This window comes from Leguminivora glycinivorella, chromosome 6, assembly GCF_023078275.1.
Source record: "Leguminivora glycinivorella isolate SPB_JAAS2020 chromosome 6, LegGlyc_1.1, whole genome shotgun sequence".
In the NCBI taxonomy this organism is placed as follows: domain Eukaryota; kingdom Metazoa; phylum Arthropoda; class Insecta; order Lepidoptera; family Tortricidae; genus Leguminivora; species Leguminivora glycinivorella.
Window position 1 is genome coordinate 6,511,116 of NC_062976.1, and position 26,118 is coordinate 6,537,233.

The following is a 26,118-nucleotide window of genomic DNA, read 5'->3' on the forward strand; positions in this document are numbered from 1 at the left end:
TTAGGCAATATGTTGCTTTACAAAGTTAAAGGTACATTCAATTTAAAATCATTTGAGCCTACTCGTAGTGCCGTATCAAACAGTTTTTGAGATATGACGAAGGGTATTTTTCCCCTCTTTATGAAAATTTTCGTTTTGCCAATGTTTTGAGACAGATTTCAGCAAAACATATCAAAGTGTTATATTTTTTGCGAAATAAAGTTGTAGCAAATTCAATTAGCTTTCATTTAAGACCAAAGAGAGCCAGTTCGTCAAATGTCAAATTTTTAACCTAAAAAAAAAATTATAGCATAAATCTTGTATAACTGGATCAGAAATGACTGGTGGAGGTTAATAGCCAAACGGGATAGTTTACATAATATATCTTTCAGGAAACGTGACAGAAAATGCGTTATTATTATTTGGGGCCTGTTCATAAATTACGTAACCCCTTAGAGGGGGACATGGAGGGTGGGAGTCCAGGCGATGATAACGTAATCCGTACAACTTTGCTTACTTTGTGACAATGGGAATGGGGGAGGGTAAATACTTGTTATAAATTTTGTCTTTTATTTATTTTACTATACATTAATACTTGAACGGCCCCTTGTCCTTGACATACTCCCTCCCACTTGTTACTTCCCTCTATACATTTTGTATGGGGCATGGTGTGTTCAACAATTTATCAATATACCTCTATTATGTTTGGTATGTTGTGTGAATAGTCAGGTATCTTAAAAACAAATGTAGTTCACGCCATATTCGGTGGCAATACCTTCATTATAACCATATTGTATGTTACCTACCCTCCAAAATTTTAAATACCCAAGCTACAGATTCTTCATAGTTCGTATTCACTCTGAATTAAAATATGAATATCTCGGTTCTGCAATGGAATTCGACTTTATGCCCATATAATTAAATGAAGTAGATTAAAAGACCTGTTTAATAGCCGAACTCTCATGTCTGTTGGTTCTGGGTCCATTTTGACGCATGGTCCTTTCAAGGTTCTCAATTCGTCTGTATTTTTCACGATATCTCCGTCGTTACTGGACCATTTATTTTTTTATTGAATGTATATGCATACAAATTGGTCCCATTTTTATCAGAACCCAGTTTTGATGATGGGATCCTGGAGAAATCGAGGGAACTCCTCAAATCCTAAAGGCATACATATGGTGATTTTTGTGTTTTTAACTTTTTATAAGAACAGCATGCATTTACGTACGGAACAGTGACATTTGGCGCAGTGGAACTGCTGATGATGATCAAAACGGAACTCCTTAAATTTGAACGGCAAACTTATAGTGACTTTGGTATTTTTATAAGAACAAGACGTCAGAACAGTGACATTTGGTGTAGTGGAACTGCTGATGAAGATCAGAACGGAACTCCTTAAATTTGAACGGCACGCTTATAATGACTTTGGTAGGTATTTTTTATAAGAACAGTTTGCATTTGCGTTCAGAACAGTGACATTTATTTGTTAAGAGATTTGTTCTCTTTGTTATGTTAAGCATATTGAGTTTTCAAGTAAAATGTTTCAAGCTCGATTTCTTATAATCGGATATCGGATTCATGAGGAATTGAGGAAACTCCTCAAACCTTAACGGTATAGGTAATAGAGGAAAACCACTTTAATTAGGTAAAAGTGTGTTTATTCCGTGGATGACATAATAAGAGTGAAGTAGAACAGTCAAAAGTAATTTCAAAAATACGTTGCTATACAAACAACCAGTAGGTAATATCTATGATATAGAACATGTAGTTTACATAGGTTCCAACACCACCCCTTAAACTATATGTTCATAGTAACATAATATCTAATACACATTACTATAAATTACCTACTAAGCACGAAGCATATAGAAGTCTCTAACGAAACGCTGGAACCTTTCTATACATAGAGGCTTTGTTAAAGCATCGGCCAGCATGTCGTCAGTACGCATGTACTTAATAACTATGACACCATTTTCAACTATCTCGCGAATGAAATGATGTCGGACGTCGATATGCTTTGTCCTTGCATGAAACATGTGGTTCTCAGACAATTTAATCGCAGATTGATTGTCATTGTAAACCACCACTTTGACATCTAACTTCAAACATTCAGACATGAACGCCCTAATAAACAATGCCTCCTTACAAGCGTCGGATAAAGCCATATACTCACTTTCCGTGCTGCTCAAGGCAATTGTACGCTGTTTACGACTTTCCCAGGAGACCAAAGAATTGCCTAATCTAAATACATAACCGGTATAAGACCGACGATCGACTACACAAGCCGCCCAGTCTGCGTCCGCTGACCCTGTCACGTTCAACCCACTCTTCTCATATTTGATGCTGTAGTCCATTGTACCCTTCAAGTACCGAAGCACGCGCTTCGCAGCCTTCCAATGAGCTTCCGAGTAGCAATCGTTAAACTGACTTAACATACTTACAGCATGCGCGATGTCAGGACGCGTACAGACCGCGATGTACATAAGGCAACCGATCAAGTTTCGATACTCGTAGTCTCCAGTCTTCTCAGCTTTTTCAAGTTTCAAGCCAACTTCCATCGGTGTCTTGGCAGGTTTACAGTCACTCATCTTAAACCTTTCCAAAACCTTCTTGATGTAACCAGACTGATCTAGAATAATTTTCCCATCTTTCCGGCTGACGTGTATTCCTAATACACAATTTGCAGGCCCAAGATCTTTCATAACAAACTGTTTCATCATCTCCTCTTTCACCGCCTTTTTCTCAGTTTGATTATTGCTGAATATCAAAATGTCATCGACATAAAGGCCGAGAATGACAATTCCATTGTTATTCGATCTGACGTATACACACGGCTCGGACGCCAGCCTCTTAAACTTCAACTTTTTCACAAGAACGTCGTTTATCTTCTCATTCCATGATCTACTCGCTTGTTTTAATCCGTAGACAGCCTTCAGCAAACGAAACGCTTTCCCTTTGCCGCTCTCTACCCCGAAGCCTTCAGGAATTTCCATATAAACCTCTTCTTTTAAGTCCCCGTTAAGAAAAGCTGTCTTGACGTCCATATGATCAACTTCCATATCATATTCTGCCGCCAGTGCCAAAAGTAATCTTATTGTGGAGTATCTCACGACGGGTGAGAATGTTTCGAAATAATCTACTCCATACTTTTGTGTAAATCCCTTCGCAACTAATCGAGCCTTGTATTGCAGGAGCTCTCCATTCAGACCTCTCTTTTTCTTAAATATCCACTTGCACTTGACAGGTTTCTTTCCCTTCGGCAAGTCCACAAGCTCCAGACATTTATTATCTATGAAAGACTGATACTCATCTTGCATCGCTCCCTTCCACTGCGCAGACTCAGGACCGTCGAGTGCCTCGCGCACGGTAGTGGGCGTTTCCGCGCCGCAACTCGCGTCAGTGGTGAATACCGCACAAAATCCATTTTCGAAGTCGCTCCGTCCTCTCGATTCCTCCGAATCCCAAGATGACGAGCCAGCCAATCTTCATCCGATGTACTCGATTCTTCAGTGTCGGTATCTTCTGTGTCTTGATTTGCGTTCGCAGGCTCTCGCTCTTCCGCGACGTCAACGCGTTCCGCCGTCTGCACTCCTACATTTTCAGATTCATTAGTAATGATCATGTACGGTGTCGGCTCGTTGACCACAGGTTGCTGAACCGGGTCCTTGTATAATTTGTCCTCTACAAACACGACATTACGCGAAAATATGCACTTCGAAGGATGAACGGGATCTATGAGCCGATATCCTTTCGTATTCTCGCAGTAACCAACAAAAATGTACGGTTTACATTTCGGATCAAGTTTCTTGCGATCCTCCACGACAGAGTAAGCAACACAACCAAAAATTCGTAAATGGTTCAAATTTACCTTCGATCCCGACCACTTCTCCTCCGGAGTCACGCCTAACACGGCCTTGGTTGGCGATCTGTTCTTCAGGTAAACAGCGGTGTTCATTGCTTCTGCCCAGTATTTCTGATTCAAGCCAGCTCCCTGTAACATACACCTCGCAGCCTCAACAATCGTGCGATTCGCCCTTTCAACTACTGAATTTTGCTGAGGGCTATGTGGAACTGTCAGCTGATGTCTGATGCCATGCTGCTTCAGAAATACATCGAACTTTTTGTTCACAAATTCACCTCCCCGGTCACTACGCAGAATCTTAATAGTTTTATTTGTTTGATTCTCGACTAGGGCCTTGAATTCTAAAAACTTATCAAAAACTTCGTCTTTTGATTTAATAAAATAACTAAAAGTCTTACGCGAAAAATCATCTATAAAAAGTAGCATATATCTCGAACCTCCGTACGAAGTTTGCGGCATAGGCCCGCAAACGTCAGTGTGTACTAGCCCTAAGACTTCAGTCGCTCTCGTAAACGATTTCTTCGGAAAAGGTAACTTAGGGGCTTTTCCCTCAATGCATGTGACACATTGTTTAAAATCCGAGATATTGAAATCAATGCCGTTGGCCATACCTGATTTTAGTAGGTTCATGCTCCTTGAATTAAGATGTGCGAGACGACGATGCCATACATCTTGAGAAATCGCACGCCCAGTCCCCACGTTCGCTGCGACATGTTCAGCGGACGCAGACTCAGACGATCTCGGTTTACTACTACGCGAATCCGACACGGTTTGCAATTTGTATAAACCATTTTCAGATTTCGCAATAGCAAATAAAACATTTCCAAAATAAATATTACAAACATCAGAAACAAAAACAATTTTAAAACCTTTTGACGCTAAGACACTGACAGATATCAAATTACATGACAAGCTCGGAATATTAACTACATTGCATAGAGTTTTTATACCGTCTTTAACATGCAGTTCGGTACTGCCACGACCCGCACTACAAAGTCTATCGCCGTTCGCCACCGTGACTTCCAAGCTCGTATCCGGAACGAAGTCGTCAAGGATGTCCCTCCGGTTGCAGAAATGGCTCGACGCCCCCGAGTCGACGTACCAGAAGTCCCTCTTCACGTCCACCGACAGCGCGCTCAGCATATTTGCCATATCTTTGTCAACGGGTCCCTTTACCTTCCTGTTCCCTGGACAATTCTTAGAAATGTGGCCCAGCTTTTTGCAGCGGTAACATTTTATCGTCTTTTCGTCACGTCGTTTCGCCACCATCACGGAACCACCGCCAGTGTCCGTTCCGTTGGTCCGGCGCTGATGTTCTTGTAATAGCTTTTGTTTTACCAGCTCGCTCGACAATTTCACACTGCAGTTCTCTAGCGCCATTATCAGTGGGTCGTAGTCGGATGTGAGCCCACTTAACATGATCACAGCTAGGAACTCGTCGTTCAGCGGAGCTTCGATGTCGGTCAATTGCTGTGCGACATCACATATCGTCGTCAGATATGCTTCCATACTGGAATACTCTTGCAGCTTCATCCCAAACAACTGCCGCATTAAACCCAGTCTCCGGCAAAGACCCCTGTCTTCGTATGCAGCCTGAAGACTCACCCACGCCTCCCGTGCGGTAGTTGCGTTACGCACGTGCGTGATCACTGATGGGTTTATGCTCAGACAGATGCGAGCCAGTGCTTTCTGTTGCTTCTTTTTATCTTCGCAATTAGGTGTCTTACCATCATCGCTCTCGACGCACTCCCACAAATCTTCCTGGATCAATATCATCTTCGCCATGAACTTCCATGATCCGTAGTTCCCCATACCATTTAATTTTTCAATGGCAGGAACAACAGCCGCCCCCGAACTGGACGTCGCCATTACGATTTTGGGATATCGTGCGCGTAACTTTTACGATATAAAGAACAACGCACACAAAACACTCCACAGACGCTTTCTTCACATAAAGCGACTGTAACCTAACGGTATGCTACCATAATAGAGGAAAACCACTTTAATTAGGTAAAAGTGTGTTTATTCCGTGGATGACATAATAAGAGTGAAGTAGAACAGTCAAAAGTAATTTCAAAAATACGTTGCTATACAAACAACCAGTAGGTAATATCTATGATATAGAACATGTAGTTTACATAGGTTCCAACAATAGGTTCGTATATTTATTTGTGTTTCCATCAAATAATCAACGATTTACATTAAAAGCAGTTTTAAAAAATACCTACACATTTCTACATAATCCAACATTCGCAAGTACCTTTCACCAGAACCCCAAAAGCGGCGATTTTTTTTAAACATTATTTATTTGCGTCAATACTGGAAATTTAAGGGATTTTGCCGAATGATACTCGTATCGTCGGTTCTTGGCCTCTGTGGCCCGAGATAAGGGATAGGATAATTTAAAAAAGGAAACCTTTTTATATGTTGAAGCACAGCACAGCGGATATAATCACAAATCTAGAGTAAAGCCTAACTCAGAATGTACCTTGCAAAAAATCGCAGTCATTTAACACTAGACCGGTCGGCATGACACAATTAAAGTACAGGGGACTATTTCGACTGTATTATCGCTTTCATAACTAAACTCAAAGTCGCTCAACGAGCTGTAGAGTGAACTATGGTCCGAGATGTTCTCTACGTGATCAGCCGGGTCCCCACAGAGCGAGGCACGTTGCAAGGCTATGTAGTCTGGCGGCAAATTGCTCGAACGAGCAAAACGCACGCATTGCCTCAGCCGAGGCACGCCATAGCACGTTTGCCTCGCGAATAAATTGTCTGCGACGTGCCTAGCTCTGTGTAGACCCGGCTGGCAATAGGACCCGGATTAGCAAGTTGAAGTTTCAATAGGCACGTCACATTGCACGCAGAGCAGATCGAAAAGTGCTTGAGTGAAGACCGTGGCTTAGCAAGCGCAACGTAGGACGTCGGACGTCCATCCACAAGATGGACAGACGACCTTATAAAGGTCGTCGCAAGGCGCTGGATGCAGGTGGCTTCCAATTGGTATGATGGATGTATGATGATGATGAAGAGCTATAGGAAATTTTTCGAGCAACTTTTGTACACTCATATTTTTACACCTACTTATATTTACACAAACCGCTTTATCTATAATAAAAAAATTTCTTACTTTTCATTAGACTGGAGAACCGTCAAGCGGACCTGCTCGGGCTGTACTCCCCCTACTTGGACGAGGAAGAGGCGGTGGAGAGGCGCCTCGCCGCCGAGATGCCGAGCGAGGTCACGGGCCACAGGATACTCGTGCACTGCCACCAGCTCAAGTAAGTAATGTCCATACTGGAAAGAGCAACTAAAGCGTATTTTAGATGCCGAATCGACCAAAGGCCTTCGACTGCATCTGTCACGAAATATTGACGAAGAAACTAAGATATTGTAGAGTTAAAGTATCGACATTGATTTATTTAAGTTCTATTTAGATGATAAAATACTAATTAGGACCTATTTATATGTAGAGCGATCACTTGGGTCATTACTTTCTATAGGTGTACTACAGGGATCAATATTGAGACCTATCCTATTCGTTGTCTACGTAAATGACTTGCTTGATTCCGAGTGAGGTCACAGGACAGATGATACTCGTGCACTGCCATAAGGTCAAGTAAATACTCGTATTGTACAGACTGGAATGAGAACTTAACCATATTGCTTTACGTATCTTCTGCGATTTTTCTAAGGCCTTCGACAGAGAGTGTCAAAAAATATTTCTCTGGAAACTAATATTCTGTAGAGTTAAATGCACTGAACTGATTTGCTTAAGTCTTTTTACATGGTAAAATACTAAGGATCAATTTGAATATAGAGCGATCACCTGGGTCATTGCTTTCTATAGGTGTACAACAGGGATCAATATTGGGGCTTTTTCTGTACCTCGTCTGCTTGACTTGCTATGGTTCCGTGCGAGGTCACACAATGATGACTCGTGCCGTAGAACTAAACTACATTTACATCTCATCTTTCTAGACTCGAACTGGACGTGGAGCCTCTCTTCGCTTCCATGGCGCTTTACGACGCCAAAGAAAAGAAGAAGTTGTCCGAAAACTTCTATTTCAATCTCAACTCCGAATGCACCCGGCAAATGCTGTCCGGCCATGTGCCCCACGCCGACCTTAGCACGATGAGCCGCAGCGCTGTGTTCGATATTATGAACCCTTCGGCTGATGTGTTCCTGGTAGTTCGGGTGGAGAAAGTGCTCCAAGGAGATGTCAATGAGTGTGTGGAACCGTATATTAAGGATGATAAGGTACGTTTGTTTTTGTTTGAATTTAATAATGCTTTTATTAGCTCGATCTGGGGCCTATTTCTCAAAACCGAAAGTTACAAGTTACAAGCGGAAGTCTCTTTCCAACTTGTCATATTAGACATTGACAACCACTTGTAAATTGTAACTTGTAGTTTCAAGAAATGGACCCCTGTATGTAACTAAGTATGTAATGGAATCTATAGTATCGTAATGAAAATTGGCAGGTGTATATAGTTCTGATGACAATACAATATTATGGTACTATCGAACTGATCTGATGATGGAGCCGGAAGATGTGAACTGGAACTTCATGATGGAACATCGTATCATAGCTGTTTTCGGATTTCTTAGAAAAATCTTGTAATGAACTTTGACCATGATTAGGTTTCAAGGTCTGACGATGAAGCCGGAAGATAGGCACTGGCATTCCATAATAGAATATCGTATAAGCGTGTTTTTCTAGTGTTTTTTAAAACTATTCATTTATTTTAAATCCATAATCCTTTAGGCCCACTTGCACCAACCACTTAACTCAGGGTTAGTGGGCTGTCATCTGTCAAATTCCATATAAAATGGTGGGATAACCCTCCATTTTCGTTGGTGCAAGTGGCCCTTACTGTTTTAACTAGTTTAACTCTCCTATAACTTGTAGAATCGCGAGAAAGTCCGCGCCGGAGCTCAAGCGGCATGCTCGCGTCTCGGCAAATACAGGATGCCATTAGCGTGGAGCGCGGTGTCATTGCTCAATATACTGAGTGGCAGCGATCGAGACGAACGAGACACCGGCACCAATACCAACAGCTTAGGTATGTCTTTAGATAGTTTGCTATGTAGCTGAAGCGATATGCTCTCGTCTGGGCAAATACAGCATGCCATTAGCTTGTAGCGCTGTGTCATTGCTCAATATACTGAGTGGCAGCGATCGGGACGAACAAGCCACCGGCACCAATACCAACATCTTAGTTTTTTTTTATTTTTTTTATTTTATTTTATTATGGCAACAAACAGTCATTACATCAAAAGATACAATAGATGGAATACATAAAAGACAAACAGTGCCGAAAATTTAACAAATAGGTATTGTTCAATAATTATAAAAGTTGATACTGAGCGGTAGAAATAGATTTTGCGTGCAACCCAACCGGCAGCGTTACATTTTAACCGATAATCTTGTACCATGTGCAAATAATAAATAAATTATAAACGCTGTCAGTTAAGCTGCCTACGGGATCCAGTAACACAGACAATATTAAATGATAATTAATTAATAACTTCAGTTATAGTAATTTGTTCTTATACCTTACGATCGATAAGTTCATTATAATTATACCTACATATATCGGTATATTACTTAGTTACTGAGTTATAGTTATTACGTTAGTGGAGATCTAGCCATTATGACTTATTGATTGGCATAATTTAACAGGCAGTTAGATATATCATTTTTAAACTTTGAAATAGATACATTAAAAGGGTTTATATGCATAAAGACATTATTATACATTTCAGGCGCGCGGGAGAGGAAACAATTTTTTGTATATTTTTTCTTCAAGTGAGGGGGTGAAAACAGATATTTTTTACGTGAGGAGCGGGCTGGTCGAGTACTGCATGAAAGTTTAATTTTTGATAGCAAAGTAGGGGAGTCGATTAGATTATTTATAATTTTAAATAAAATTGTCGCGTCAGTTAATTTGCGTCTGTTTTCTAGGGATAAGATGTTGTAGTGTTGTAGGGATTCCTGATAACTGGAGTTCTTACGAAAATTGCGATAGTTAAGAATTTTGATAAATTTTTTTTGGACCTTTTCTATTCTCGATTTATGACATTGGAAGTAAGGGCTCCATACGACACTACTAAAGTCTAATATGGATCGTACAAATGAAAAATATAAAATTTTGAGGGTTTTATTGGTTTTAAAAGGTTTACTGAGTCTATTGATTAGGCCTAGGTTTCGAAATGCTCTTTGAACTATTTTGTCTATGTGTGCATTAAAAGATACTTTGTCATCCATTATAATACCTAAATCTCTAATATTGGTCGTACGTTTAAGTGTGTCATCACAAAGGTTGTAGTTAAATATTATTGGATGTTTTTTACGGGTATAACTAATAACAGAGCACTTATCTGAATTTAAAAACAATTGATTTTGTGAACAGTATGAACATAAGGCTCTAAGATCATCCTGCAGATCCAAACAATCTTTGACCGAGGTGACTACTTTAAATAGCTTCGTATCGTCAGCATATAATAAGTGATTTGAGTTGTTAAGTGTTGTGCCAATATCATTGATATAAACTGTAAATAAAAGAGGCCCCAAATGAGATCCCTGAGGGATACCAGAGGGCACGCTAAGATAATTAGAACAGTACCCTTTAACACACACGGCCTGACTGCGATTACGTACATATGAGTCGATCCATCTTAGAAGGCTGCCGTGCACACCGGCGTCCAAAAGCTTGTTAATAAGCAAATCGTGGTTAATTTTATCGAACGCCTTTGAAAAGTCGGTGTACACGACATCGATCTGTTGGTTTCTGTCCATGGCTTGAAGTATAAAGTCTGTAAAAGTCAACATATTAGATTCGACACTCCTACATTTGAAAAAACCGTGTTGATGTTCGGATATATGGTGTTTCAATGCTCTAAACAATTCTTCACTAACAATTTTTTCAAAAACTTTGCCTAGCACGCACAGTTTGGAGATAGGCCTATACTGATCAACGAGTGCCTTGCCCTCAGTTGTTTTGGGTATGGGTGTTATTATTGAAGATTTCCATATGCACGGAAATATTCCTGTCTTTAGAGAAAATAGGAAAATATACGTAATAGGTTCAGCAAGTTCAGCTGCACATTTAGAGATTAAAAGTGGATGTATTCCATCGGAACCGGCGCCCTTATGAACGTTTACACGTCGCAACTCCCGAAGGACAATATCTTTATTCAAATTAATAGATTCTATATCTACGGCTGTTTCGGAAGTATTTGAGAAGTTTAACGTAATATTTGAATTGTTTTCTATAAATACGGAATGAAAATATCTGTTAAAAGCATTACATATATCTATACCCTCAGTTAGAACATTATTTTTATAAATCATTTTGTCAGGAATGTCATTATTCATTGTTTTATTTTTAACAAAGGCCCAAAAGTACTTAGGGTGCTCATTTATTTTTTGTTCACTAAAATCAATGTAATTATTGTAGCAATCTCGTTCCATTTTTCTAAATCTTTTTCTTAAAGTGGCATAGGTTAGGTAATCTTTTCTATTTCCGTATATTTTCCATTTCTTATGTATTTTTTGTTTTTCTTTACCTAATTTAATAAGAGGCTTAGTAAACCAGGGGGTGTTTATTACTATTATTTGATATGAGTTTACAGGGAACATGTTTAGCTATAAGTTCGTTAAGAGTTTTATAAAAATATGTGGTCATGTCCTCGACCAGTGACATAGATGAGAATACGGTTAACCAATCTATAATCGAAAGACCGGCGCGTATAGATTCAAAGTCTGCTTTAAAAAACATTTTTTTGTTGATTTTATTATTTATAAGTGAAGTTGGTAAGGACAAGGACAAGGCTATCTCGAGGGCTTTGTGATGAGGATCCTCAGAAACTAAAGGTGACTTGCATGTCGATACGTTACAGAATTTATTACATAGCACTAAGTCTAAAAGTTTGTTATTAGTATTAAATGAAAAGTTGTATTGGGACAGTAGGGATAAACTCATAAAATCAGATAATAGGGAGCTGTAGTAATCATTGTTGGTTGTAATGTCGATTAAGCCACTATCCTCATCGCGGAACCAAATTGCGTTAGATATATTAAAATCACCGAGTATGAGAAACAAATCGTTATTATACGTATCGAGTACTTGTTCAGCCCTAGATAAAAATGAGTTAAATTGTCGGTCGTAATTTTCACCATGCGGAATGTATGTGCATATAATATGTAGATGTGTAGGCGCGAGCGAGTCGCGCGAATCGAAGCCGGCCCGCGGCGCGACCGCCGCCGCCGCGAGCGGCAAGCTCACCCACAGCTCGTCGGCCGGCGGCGGCGCGCGCCACTCGGCTCGCTCCGACGCACACAGCTCGCGGCGCACCGCGACAGCCACACCACCACCCCGCTGGCACCCGCTAGCCTCAGCATCACGGTCGCATCTAAACACCACATAGCGGCTATCGAAATATTCAGAACTGTAAAAGGAGTCATTAAGCCATGTCTCAGTGATACATAGTATGTCGTAGTCGTTGTTTATCAAATTACATAGAAATTCATGTGACTTCGTACGCAAACCCCTCACGTTTTGGTAATAAATAGAAATATTGCTAAGACTTATAATTTTGATAGATTAATAAAAATATGCCTATTTGTTTTCCTCCCGCGCAAATTATAATTATGTGAATAAAACAGCTGTAAAACATTACTATTTTAAGAACGTAGTTATATGTATTAAGCAATTTTGTTATCGATCTAACATGCGTGCAATAATTTATTACAAAATAAATTGATTTAAACTCCTGTCTCAATAGATTACAAGACATTCCCAAACTTTTATATATTATGATTTCCATTATACAAATGCGAAACATATTATTAACATACACATATGAACATGACGCTATTAAGTACAATAATAATCTGAGTACCATGAATGCGCTAATGAGTAGTCATACAATTTTTTTAAGATCATTTTCAGATGATATATGAATTGATTTTGTATTATCATTTTTTCTTATGAAAATTTTACAGTCATTGATCCAGATATATTTATAATTGCGTTCCTTGCCGAGTTCGCGTACTGATTTGTATAACAATTTATTATGAGGAGCTAAATGATCGTTAACGAAAACAGGTTTCGATGCACCATCCATGCCTAGATCGGTTGTTGTCAGGCCGCGCCGCGCGCGCACCGCCGCAATCATCTCATTTTTACGTTTTCTTTGGGTAAATTTCACTATTATATTCGGGGGCATTGTGTATCCATTTGCTGTAGTGTTTTTGGGCAAAAAACGCTGCACACGATGAATATGGTCTATATCTGTAGGGACCAATGTGAGGCCAACCTTGGTGGCAATGCTACGTATTATTACGTCTAAATTTTCACCCTTTGAGAACGGTACGCCCGATATTTCAAGGTTGTTGATACGACATTGTTGTTCCTTCATAAGTAGATCTGACGATAATGAGGTAATTGTATTTCGCGCTTCGCAAAGATCCTTCTCTAATGTGTTTATTTTATCTTTTGTGGCATCATTTGAGGTTTTGATGTCGTTTACTTCTGCCTTAAGCATGTTTTGTTCGCGTAAAAGTTGCTCGTTCGTTAATTTAATGTCGCTTATTTCGGTTCTTATACCGCTTAGGTCTTTCCGCAGGTCCTCGAAGTATTGCCTAAAGGATTCATTGAGTTCAACACGAAAATCTTGAAAATGTTGCGACAAGTCACATTCTGGTTGTTTACGTTTTCGATGGGAAACCGATAACATAGAATCTTCCTTTAAAGATGTTAAATCTGGGTTTGAGCCTGATAAGCCGGCAAGTGAAGCATTTCGTCCTGTCATCTTTTCGCTTGTTTCACACAAATATTATTTAATCAAAATAATGAAGGTGAAAACACTTTCGTAGTATGTAAATAAAAAGACAGTAGGCGTCTCTGTCACTCGCGTATTCGTAGTACGTGAATAAAACAGTAGTCGTCTCTTTCACACGCGAATAAAAGAATGGCCTTAAACACTCCAACACTTTACACTGCAGCTAACTTTGAACTATAACTCAAGCGTAATTAGGGTAAAATTCAGGTATGTCTTTAGATAGTTTGCTATGTAGCTGAAGCGATATGCTCTCGTCTGGTCAAATACAGCATGCCATTAGCTTGTAGCGCTGTGTCATTGCTCAATATACTGAGTGGCAGCGATCGGGACAAACAAGACACCGGCACCAATACCAACATCTTAGGTATGTCTTTAGATAGTTTGCTATGTAGCTGAAGCGATATGCTCTCGTCTGGTCAAATACAGCATGCCATTAGCTTGTAGCGCTGTGTCATTGCTCAATATACTGAGTGGCAGCGATCGGGACAAACAAGACACCGGCACCAATACCAACAGCTTAGGTTAGTCTTTAGAAAGTCTGCACCGAGGCTCAATCAACATGGGCAAATACAGGATGCCTCTACCTGGTATACTGTTTTTTTTTTCTTTCTATAAAATTGTGTCTATAATATTTTGTACATTACGCTTACTAGTGCGTTATTTATGCTACGTAACGACATAATTATAGCCTTAAAGGTCTGTTGCACTAAACGCGTCTGTAAATGTGAAATTGTAAAATTGTTTGATTGAAAGTGTTCATAGCCGTCTGTTGAGTGACGTTAATCAGTCTGTCAAGTGCGGTTGATGCAACTGATCCTTACTCCTTAGTATTTCTTTCCTCATTTATAAATCTACTAATTCTGATAAAAACACACTATACAAACTTCTTAAAAAAATTTCAACATCTACACCTTATGAAACGACACAACGTTTTCTTTTTCTATGGCAACCTTTGACGTCACAATGAATGAACCTTTGTGTAAGTACTTGATTTTTTTAATTATTTCATACACAAAACTATCTTAAAGGCCATTTTGATGTCAAAATGATGTAATTTTGTTATCATTTGTACAACAATACGTGCATGTGCAAGCGAAACGCATGCGCGAATGACGACAAAATAACTTCAGAATTTTAAGTTCTAATTGGCCTTCTTATTTTATAATAAATTCATATTATTATATTACATAAAAAATCTATATTTAGCCGATTTAAAATCCGCTAGATCATGAAATTCTTACATTTTTCATTTAATTCAATTGTCCGGTAAGGTCGCTATAGTTTTATGTAAATAATTGCCTTCCAAACATTAGGGTCGGCTCACACCAGAATGACAGCGGCCGGCAGCAACGCGGCGAGCACTTTTAGTGTGAAATAATTGTAAACTTTATCTACACTGCTCTTACTACCGCTGCCGGCTGCTGCCGACCCCTGCCGACCGTTGCCAGCCGCTGCCATTCTGGTGTGAGCCGACCCTTACACAAGAACTTTACAATCTGTCGAATTTTCATATAGAATTTATATTTATAAACGACTTCCCTAGATCGGAAAGCATCAAGTAGCAGTTTGGAACAACTGCGCCGCCGCGCCGGGGAAGTGGGTGGCTCTCTCACTCGCAAGGGCTCCGTGGAGCGACGCGCGCCGCCTGCGGACGAGCTGGCTCCTCAACTAGACACCATGAAGCCAGTCTCCATCACCGTCACCAGCTTCTTCAAGCAGGTACAGCCACAGTATAAAACCAGTAATAATTCTTCTAACAAGACTTGCGCCACGCGGTTTGTCCTTGAGTAGCGCTCTGCGCGAGCGAGGTGCAAAGAGTACATGCGAAACCGGATGATGCCGGTCGCGTCAGTACGCGCCGTGTAGCGCGCGGTGCGTGCGAGAGAGCCAAATACCGATCGCGTCGGAGATTAACTACTGAGTCGTCCTTATACTGTGGTACAGCTGCAGCAGGTGGCGCTCTCACTCGCAAGGGCCCGGTGGATTGTCTGCCTCCTCGTGACCTGAGTCGAAAACTATCGTTTTACTCCTATATTTTTTAAGTTTATTTTTATAAGTGTACAATGAGATTTACAGAATGGGATGGGATGGGGGAATGGGATTTATCAGAAGTACTCGAAACCGACGAGCGTGTATGAGAAACGTTATGAAAGTGTGTGAAGCGAAAGTGATTTGTCAGAATCGTAGTAAATGGAAATCCGTGATCTTTGCCTACCCCTCTGGGAAACAGGCGTGATTGTATGTATGTATGTACAATGAGATTTGTATAAATTGGTTTGTACATTAGGTACCTAAAGGGACTCAGAGCCACAGAACTAAATCAAGATAGAAGGAAAAAGTGTATCTACTTCGCGTGCGGAAAAGTTAAATAGCGAGCAACATTGTTCGCCGCGCAAGTCAGTCTGCTCCCGACCGCTGCCCGCGAGTGACATACAGTGAAAAATACAAAATGGGTCGGTATTCGATAATTAACTGTTCAAACACCACCAATAAAAGCAAGAGTGTTAAACAAAGTGTTTTCTATCATCGGTAAGTACCATTTGTCCTAAAATATTTTTTATTAAATAAAAAACACGATTTTCCTATTTTTATCATCAAAACATTAGCTGACGTACGACCGTCAAACTAGTTTTCCATTGCGGCTTTAATTTGACGAGTCCGACTTGGCGTGCGTTTAAAACAAGCGATATAAAAATAGGCTATTCAAACTGTCGAGACAAAGTGAAGGTAGATTTGTTATTTTGTCCGTCGAACTCACGTCGAACTTAAGAATAGTGGTGCACCACGGAACTATATCGTCATGTATGCTGCGATTTCCTTATTCGATTTAAATCGATTTTGCGAAGCAGTGGAAATTATAATTATGTTTTTATATTGTTATGAAACTATACATATAAAGTACGAGTGAAAAGTAAATTTAACTTTAAAATAGGTTACAGTTACGGTATTAACGTTGAATTTGTGGTCGGCAGAAAAACAAATACAAAGTTACAAACAAAATACGCTCTATATTTATTATGAATAAAAATAACTCTAAAAATGTGTTAATGGTTAATTATATTTATAATATATTACTAAAAGTTGTAACAAATAACATGAGGATAATGAAGTGAGTACATGGTCGATTTTCTTAAAAATATTACGAAATATTAACTAGTATTAATACCTACCTACTAAAATCTTTGTTCCTGGCCTTAGGCAAATTATATACCTACTAGTGAATTGTTTGTCATCACACGAATACAGGTATATACTTACTTCATTTCACAACGAAGATGAACATCCGATATTTTTAACTTCGGCGGGCACGGGCATCCCGCAAGCAACCTCCACAATCGATCGAATGGGTTACGCGGCGACAACGTTCCCATCACTAAAGTACACTCGTGACGTCATAGGCTCGACACAAAACGTTACACGCTCGGTTTCGCTGTTAATCGCCGAGCATTTTCCTTCTATCTTGATTTAGTTCTGTGCTCAGAGCCCACTGACTATCATTTAGCGGGACAGAAATGACATGTTAGTTAGAAGTAAAAATTGATTATGATTACCTATTGAAACAAATCTTATCTTTAAGATAGATAATTTCGGTAATGCTATAGAAGAAATTCTGAAGAAGATAGGTAATCTTCATATTTAAATTATTGTATTGTAATTATTACCTACTTATTATTCTTTTTTTCCCTAGGAAACGGACAAGCTTCGCGATGAAGATCTCTACAAATTCCTAGTTGAGATCAAACGGCCGAGCTCAGCGCCGAAGAAACTCAAATGTATAACAGGAGTACTGAAAATAGAGGTGGCCCCGTGCCCGGAGGAACTCAAGAATGGCCTCACGCCTGAACTAGCCAAACTACATCCTTATGGAGGTGAGATAGTTCAAAATTATACTACTTTCAGTCATTGTACTATCATTGTTCCAAAGCTTAGTACGGGACCAAGAAACTTATACCTGGAGTTCTGAAGATAGAGGTGGCCCCGTGTCCTGAGGAACTCAAGAATGGCCTCACGCCTGAACTAGCCAAACTGCATCCTTATGGAGGTGAGACAGTTCACAATTCTACTACTTTCAGTCATTGTACTATCATTGTTCCAAAGCTTAGTACGGGACCAAGAAACTTATACCTGGAGTTCTGAAGATAGAGGTGGCCCCGTGTCCTGAGGAACTTAAGAATGGCCTCACGCCTGAACTAGCCAAACTGCATCCTTATGGAGGTGAGACAGTTCACAATTCTACTACTTTCAGTCATTGTACTATCATTGTTCCAAAGCTTAGTACGGGACCAAGAAACTTATACCTGGAGTTCTGAAGATAGAGGTGGCCCCGTGTCCTGAGGAACTCAAGAATGGCCTCACGCCTGAACTACTCAAACTGCATCCTTATGGAGGTGAGACAGTTCACAATTCTACTACTTTTACAGTCACTGTATTATCATTGTTCTAAGGCTCAGTACGGCAACAAAGAAACTCAAATGCAAATTCAAATACATATACATGTTGTTACACCAGCCACTGAAAACCTAAGACGCCCATAGGTATAGGCGTAGGTAATACTGAGCAACTGTTATTTGAACTACTCCAATATTGTGAAAAAAAAATTACTCTGCCATCCAAAATGATCACACAGTGAAAGAGTAAGTTGAAAAAACCATATTTTTATATGCGGCTTAGTCCCTTATTAAAACTTTCTCATGTGACCTACACCAATTTTATTTTATTTTATTCGGAAAACCAACAGCTTAAGATCAAACACTAAGTTAGCAAAAATGTGTATATGGGCATTTTCAGAATTTGGGTCCCCCCAATTAGCGTAAGTTCTTAACAAAAATTAACTCGCTGTCTGCGGGGCACTTCTGGATGAGATTAGCCCAGGACCGGGATAAGTGGCGTAAAGTCGCCGTCAATAGAATTTGTGAACAATGTAAACAAACCTTGTAGTCAAAATGTCTTTAATTTTCATTCTAACTCATCAGATACTGGCTAAATCCATGTGTTATTTAATCAATTCATATCAAATTGTGATCCTCAACCTTTGAAATAATAAAATTGTGCTAAAATATTGATATTTTGTATAATGGTTTGTTTACATTGTTGGCAATTTCTATTGACAGCGATTTTACACGAAGGGAGGCCTATGCTCAGCAGTGGGCGATTAATGGCTGAAATGATGATGATGATGATGAACTCACTGTCAGTTTTATGACGACAATTAAGCATAAAATCTGTCTAAAAGTTTACTTTTTTCACATTCTAGATATAGATTATCGCTTACAGTTTAATGTAATTAACACAAAAACAATATTTTATTGAAATTTCATACTTAACTATCGTCACAAAACTGACAGTGAGTGCTAATTGGGGGGTCCCAAATTCTGAAAATGCCCACATGGAAAGCCAATTACAGGTTTCCACAAATAGGATGCGAGGGTATTTTACAGGCTGGTACAAAACAAACAAGAATGAATGAGATAGCAGCGCCAGGATATGCTATAGGAAAAAAAACTACTGAACCTATCAAGTTCAAAACAATTTTCCTAGAAAGTCTTTATAAAGTTCTACTTTTGTGATTTTTTTCATATTTTTTAAACATATGGTTCAAAATAGGGGGGGGGGGACGCACTTTTTTTTCCTTTAGGAGCGATTATTTCCGAAAATATTAATATTATCAAAAAACGATCTTAGTAAACCCTTATTAATTTTTAAATACCTATCCAACAATATATCACACGTTGGGGTTGGAATGAAAAAAAAATATCAGCCCCCACTTTACATGTAGGGGGGGTACCCTAATAAAACATTTTTTTCCATTTTTTATTTTTGCACTTTGTCGGCGTGATTGATATACATATTAGTACCAAATTTCAGCTTTCTAGTGCTAACGGTTACTGAGATTATCCGCGGACGGACGGACGGACGGACAGACAGACATGGCGAAACTATAAGGGTTCCTAGTTGACTACGGAACCCTAAAAAATGGGTAGTTGACTCGTGTTACACCATGTATATATAAATAAATAATAAAATTTGCCTTTATCTCATCAGCAGATGAAAACGTCCGTCCAACCAAGGAAGTGCTCCCGTTCCCGATCCACCCTGTAGCGGCGCCGCACCTGCAGTACCGCAACCTGATGTACGTGAACGTGCGCGAGATCAACCTGAACGCGTACACCTCCCGCGCCGGCTCGGCCCGGAACATCACCGTGAGTCACCCTGTAGCACTCCCGGGCCACCCTGTAGCCACTCCCGGGCCACCCTGCAGCCACTCCCGGGCCACCCTGTAGCCACTCCCGGGCCACCCTGTACCCACTACCGGACCACCCTGTACCCACTACCGGGCCACCCTGTACCCACTACCGGACCACCCAGTACCCACTACCGGGCCACCCGTAGCCACTCCCGGGCCACCCTGTAGCCACTCCCGGGCCACCCTGTACCCACTACCGGGCCACCCTGTAGCCACTCCCGGGCCACCCTGTAGCCACTCCCGGGCCACCCTGTACCCACTCCCGGGCCACCCTGTAGCCACTCCCGGGCCACCCTGTACCCACTCCCGGGCCACCCTGTAGCCACTACCGGACCACCCAGTACCCACTCCCGGGCCACCCTGTAGCCACTACCGGACCACCCAGTACCCACTACCGGGCCACACTGTCTGTACCCAATTCCGGGCCACCTTGTAGCCACTCCCGGGCCACCCTGTAGCCACTCCCGGGCCACCCTGTAGCCACTCCCGGGCCACCCTGTAGCGCCGACACAACCTGTGTGGTTTCATATTTCTGTTATTTAATTTTTATCTTCTAATTAGGCACTAAAACACTATTCGGTATCCGGCCCGATACTGCGTTACTACCCGGTATCCAACCAGATTGTACATTGTAGGCGTATAGACCGGATACCGGATAGTGACCGGGTATTCGTTGAATTTCTAGTATTTTTTACCGCTCCCAGAAAACGACTGATATAAAACTTATATTGACCGGCATAAGGCACTGGTCCCACCGCGAGCTAGTAAGCTATGAGCTATCGGCTATAAAAACGAACAAAAGATAAGCACTCCCGTGCAAATAAAAGAGACACGGCGATATTTAGCTCACCGCTGGGCGAGTAGGTAACTATAAACATCGCCGTGTCTCTTTTATTTACACGGGAGTGATTATCTTTTGTTCGTTTTTATAGCCGATAGCTCATAGTTTACTAGCTCGCGGTGGGACCAGTGCCTATAGAACGTAATAACCTTTTGATTTTTGCCGAGCTCCCGATATTTTGACGCAGTTGCATGCATCATGATCACGGAAAACGGAAGGGTCGATATCAAATTTGTGTAGACAGCGCGCGATCTAACCTCTTTCGCGCGCGCCGGCTGCGTTCGCTTTCAGTGTTAACTTAGGATCGCATGTCTAATGAAAATAACCGTTAATCATTCAAAACTTTTAATGACTGATATAAAACTATTATCTGTGATTAGGTGCGAGTCCAACTGATGTCAGGCGAGCAGCAATCCAGCGCGTTGCCCGCGATATTCGGCCGCAGCTCCTGCCCTGAATATACCAGCGAGGCGTACACCACTGTACTCTATCACAACAAGTGAGTTCCAGGCATACAGAGTCAATCTGTGTAAGAATGTCCTATTAGGCTGGTTTTAGTGGCACTCAGTATAATTAAGACTATTAAGAGTACTATCGTACAGTATGGCCAGTCTCTGCCTCCTGCCAAAATACCGCCCACCCGTTCTCGGTAACCACCCAAATCAAGAACACGACCAGTCGACCTGTCTTATAGTCTTATCTCACTCACACAAGTGTGATAAGCGTTCGCTTACACGATCTTAAGGCCCAGCCACGACGGCAGCCATACGTGCGAATGAAAAATCCCATCGCTGTGTCTCGCTCCAATGTATGGCCGTCGCTCACCGCTTTCGCGCTTAGATCAATACCGTGGCTGAGGCGTTAGACTGTGTGCGTAGGAACGCGTTTCTTTCATATATTTCATCGCCATTGTCCGAGGTGTGGTCACGTGGACCAACCGCGCGGAGCTATCTGCGACCGACAGCATTAAGAGCCCGTCACGATGGGTAAAAATTCAGTATCTGTCAAATTACCCCATTTACACACACTAACGCACGTCACACTCACCAACATACTTTTCGCACACTACCGCAATTTACTGGAAGAGGTCAGTGACCTAAGTGAGAGGAACTTAAGACAGGTCTATAGTTTCACTGAAGATCAGTTGTAACGTTAAAATCCCATCAAAACCAAAAAAGGGAAATATGAGCCAAGTTCAATATTATATATGCCTTGGTTGTTGGCGTCAACGACAAAAGCAGTGAGATCTAAACGGGTGCCAAGTTCAATGGCAGTCCTCAAAATGTTTTATGACAATTGATGACATAAAATATCATTTCTTATTATATATTTATAATAGAATAGAATATAATTAATTTATTCGTTAACACACACACAAAATAAACGTTACAAATAATAAGACATAAACAAGAAGGAGATCCAACGAAATGGTCTAATCTTCCGATCAGACCATCCGGTGAAACAATCACGACAGGCACATAATATGTATGTCACAAATATCAATATAAGAGCCAAATTTAAGACGTTTATGTGAAATAGTTTTTGTTGTGATGACGATGACGCCCATAGAGGCTCCAAATAGTTCGTGTAATATTACACACGATGTTGTCTGCCAGTTCGGTTACTTGAACTTGGCTTGACACGCTGCCGCGTGTTTAGATTGCGGACAGTGTCAATTTAGTGTTACCATCTCACACGAATTGACTCCGATTATTTTTCAAAATAAATTTGTGCAAACACCATATAAAATCAAAACAACTCTGGTGTAAAAAACAGTGCTTCGTTTATTCTAATTATAAATGGTTAAACCCTTTTCCGAATGAATTAAAATAATTCACTGTTCCTGATCGGTTTAGCCATTATAAAATCCGTTATAAATGCACTGAGACAAAGGTTGAGGTTATGTATGAACAGAGGTTGACAGTCGGTTTACATGTAAAATTGTTGCCATATATACACGGTGTTTCCGGTATCACTCAAAACCTCAGACACCCCAACTGATTTTTATTTTTTTAAACTCATCTAGAGTATTCATCTTTTAATCTGATCGTTACTTTTTTTTTAATTGAATTTTTAATTTTCTGTACAGCTCTACTTGACTTTTAGCTCTACACTCAATAAAATAATTGCTAACTACCATCATAAACCATAAGACTATTTATTTGTGTACGTTACTGCAACGACATAAGGTTTACCAATAGACAGCTAAGATGTCACTGTAAAACACTTTAAAGCTTTGTCACAGTAAACTTCAAATTGGACAGGTAATCGCAGTAAGCAAATTAACTCAATATTCAAAATGACAAGGTTGTAATTAGGTACGAGTTCAATTTGTTATGACTTATGATAAACATTAAGATTAAACTGACAAACAACGTCAAACTAGTAGCGGAAAAAATAATCGTCCAAGTAACCGGCCAGTATTAATACCCCTAAATACTGAAAAAAGGTAAACAACCTCTAGCAATGCGATATACACAATGTTGTATTACGAGTACAATAGAATGGGCACGTAAAAAATAACTAATAATACTAATTTAAATAAAAATATTACCCCCATCAAGATATAGCTCAATCGATTCTACTCTCGATTCTGAACAAACTGTTTTCAGGTTTTTAGTGTTAAGTGAAACACCGTGTAGAATTCTTCATTAAAATAATAATTTTCAAAATTTAGTTAAAGTTGTCTGAATCTAAGGTTACGTGCCCCGTGTGCAAACACCATTTAAAAATTATATTGAACGTAAGAAGGTAAGTCATACAGAAGAATTTTGTGATAAGATAATATATTATTACAATTAATAATTTCGCCATTTACGTATTCATATTCATATTCATATTTCTTTATTGCATCCATGGTGTTATAAGATGTTACAAAGTAGGTGTGCTCATGGACCCTATTAGGGCGTGGCAACATATTTATTGGGACCGTGCGCGACGACACGCCACGTGACAGGTGACCATTATGGACAATATTGTCGCCGCTGTTAAGCGAGAACTAAGTAAAAATTGTGAAAAAATTAATGAAATCTTGTGTTATTTTACTATATTAGACAATTTTGGACGATGGTGGTTACAACATTATCGCCAATAACATTAAAATTGTTGTTTTTAGTGAGAAATTAACAAACTGGTGACTAAAACGGGGTTTCGTGCCATCGCTCACGAAGTCATTTTCCAACCTAAGACGATGAATAAAGACAAGAAATTGGTGCAAGCTGGGCATTTTCTTTAGATTGAAGACTTTTTTCCACAATTTGTACCTATGTGCAATAAAGTATAAAATAAATCATTGGTTTTTGAAATTGTTGATCAGTTCACTGCTATGCTATGTCATTTTCATAGGCTAACTATATGTATTATAAATATCATTTACAGGGTACAGGGTTTATTGTAAAATAAAAACAAACTAGCTATAATAACTTTTAATTATAGTACCTATACATTACAAAAACTTGTTTCATTTACTTGAAAATATTGGAGGTTTAGCAGATATCACATCAAATATGTAATCATCAATGCGATGAAATAAGTTCTCAGGAATTTTATTTGAAATGTGATAAGCCTTCAGCGGATGGACTACTTCTGCTTTTATTATTCTCGTGCTCCTTCGTCCGATTGAGACGTCGATATTTACGCATTTTCGTCAATCCGTTTCGATTTGTACACCATGAGCACACTTAAGGAAACAAATAAAATGATTTTGGAACATAACTGGGATTGGCTTCCACATCGGCTTTTCTACCTCCAATAAAATTTGCACTATAAATTCACCGTAAATTCAATTCAATACTTGTATCATAAGATTACGCACTTTTAAGTAAAACTTCAGAGGTTGGACGACACTTTTCTTCTTACGGCAACTATTCACTTAAACGGTGGTTTCGTTTCCACCACGGTCTTGGAAATAGCTAAAATTTAGTCGATATTTTTCTTGGAGTTATTACAATTCACCATAACAAATTTTACTAGGCCCATATTAAATTTATCTCAAAAACGATATGAAAATGTTTACAGCAATATGGATTTGACAGCGTAAGTCAGCGACTAAGATGTCAATTTTGGCCATAGTGAGCGCTGTGATCGTTTTAGCTACCCCCTCCACCCGCTTTGCACCCTGCCAATATGCTATAACTACATTTACATTAACACTACACATTTTACTAGGTAAAAACAAAAACGTAAATAATCGTTTATAGAATATAATTATAATGATTAGTTCTGTTAGTTTTTTCATACGCCACACTGAATGTCTCTTCGCGAAAGAGAATGTTACACACACTGACACACTAAATAATGTGACCAGTATAATGAAAATAAAGTCCAACGAGTTAAAATTAATTTTAAAACTCTTTCATTTTAATAAAGTTTAGAAGACAAAAAATACCTATATTTCTTATCATTGTATTAAAGTTACATATATTTTTTTATTTCTCAACAATAATAAGTAGTAAACAACACAAAAAAAAAACGATTTTAAACTGAGACTCTTTTAGACGTAACGATATTTATTTACCTTATTACTTTTGAATACATTCATAGCACTGGCAATCTTTTTGTATCCGTATATGATTTCCAGTGTCAAAAACAAATGTCTTTGGAGCAAATTTGGCGACACGTCTGCTCCGAACGAGCTCGATCGGGCGTCTGACTCAATAGAATCTGTTCGCAGTTTTGACGTTTGTATGGAAAATTTACGAAAGTTTATATCCAATATTGATTTTATTCGTTCTCTTTGTAAGGAAAAATATGAAAGGTAATAATTCTGTAGTCCAGTTATCTAGCTTATAATAGTACATTTCGTTATAAGTGCGAGAAGTATGTCATTACTTCACGAGTCCCGAGACATTTTGCCACGAGCGGCACGCGAGTGGCAAATCTCGGGACGAGTGAAGAATGACATTCTCGCACGTGTGACGAACGACGTTTTTTAATACAGTTACGAAAAAACACTACAACAACGAAATAAAACAATCCGAACTATCAATTTTCCCATGGACATTGACGGATTATTTGACAATTCAAAGGCGTATTTTAAGGCTTTTAAACTTGCGTGCATATTTTCGAGTTTGCTATTCATCTAACATAATTTATTTCGTTGGGTGCCATAAAAACATAAACATTTACGATTTGGGACAGTTGTTTAATGTACAACTACATTTTAATTTAATCGATCCATTTATGCCCCGACGTATTGCAAACAACGTAAAATAATTATGACAAATCGCGTAACATATTGAGGTTTTTGAACGTGCATTAAGTTAAAACATGGTAGATGCCTCTACTTTGACAGTAGAAGACGCGTTTCGTTCCAATCATGTTCTGTTTACACGACTCAT

The 26,118-nt window shown here is 39.6% G+C and overlaps 1 protein-coding gene across 1 annotated transcript in view; it reads left to right on the plus strand.

The window, feature by feature from the left end:
* Positions 1 to 26,118, plus strand: part of LOC125226967 (dedicator of cytokinesis protein 7) — an 80,304-nt gene that overhangs the window by 16,398 nt on the left and 37,788 nt on the right. The window contains 7 exon segments of the mRNA XM_048131153.1: positions 6,985 to 7,125; positions 7,826 to 8,105; positions 8,758 to 8,911; positions 15,238 to 15,413; positions 17,383 to 17,563; positions 19,740 to 19,894; positions 21,160 to 21,278. Coding sequence (XP_047987110.1) covers positions 6,985 to 7,125; positions 7,826 to 8,105; positions 8,758 to 8,911; positions 15,238 to 15,413; positions 17,383 to 17,563; positions 19,740 to 19,894; positions 21,160 to 21,278 — 1,206 coding nt within the window.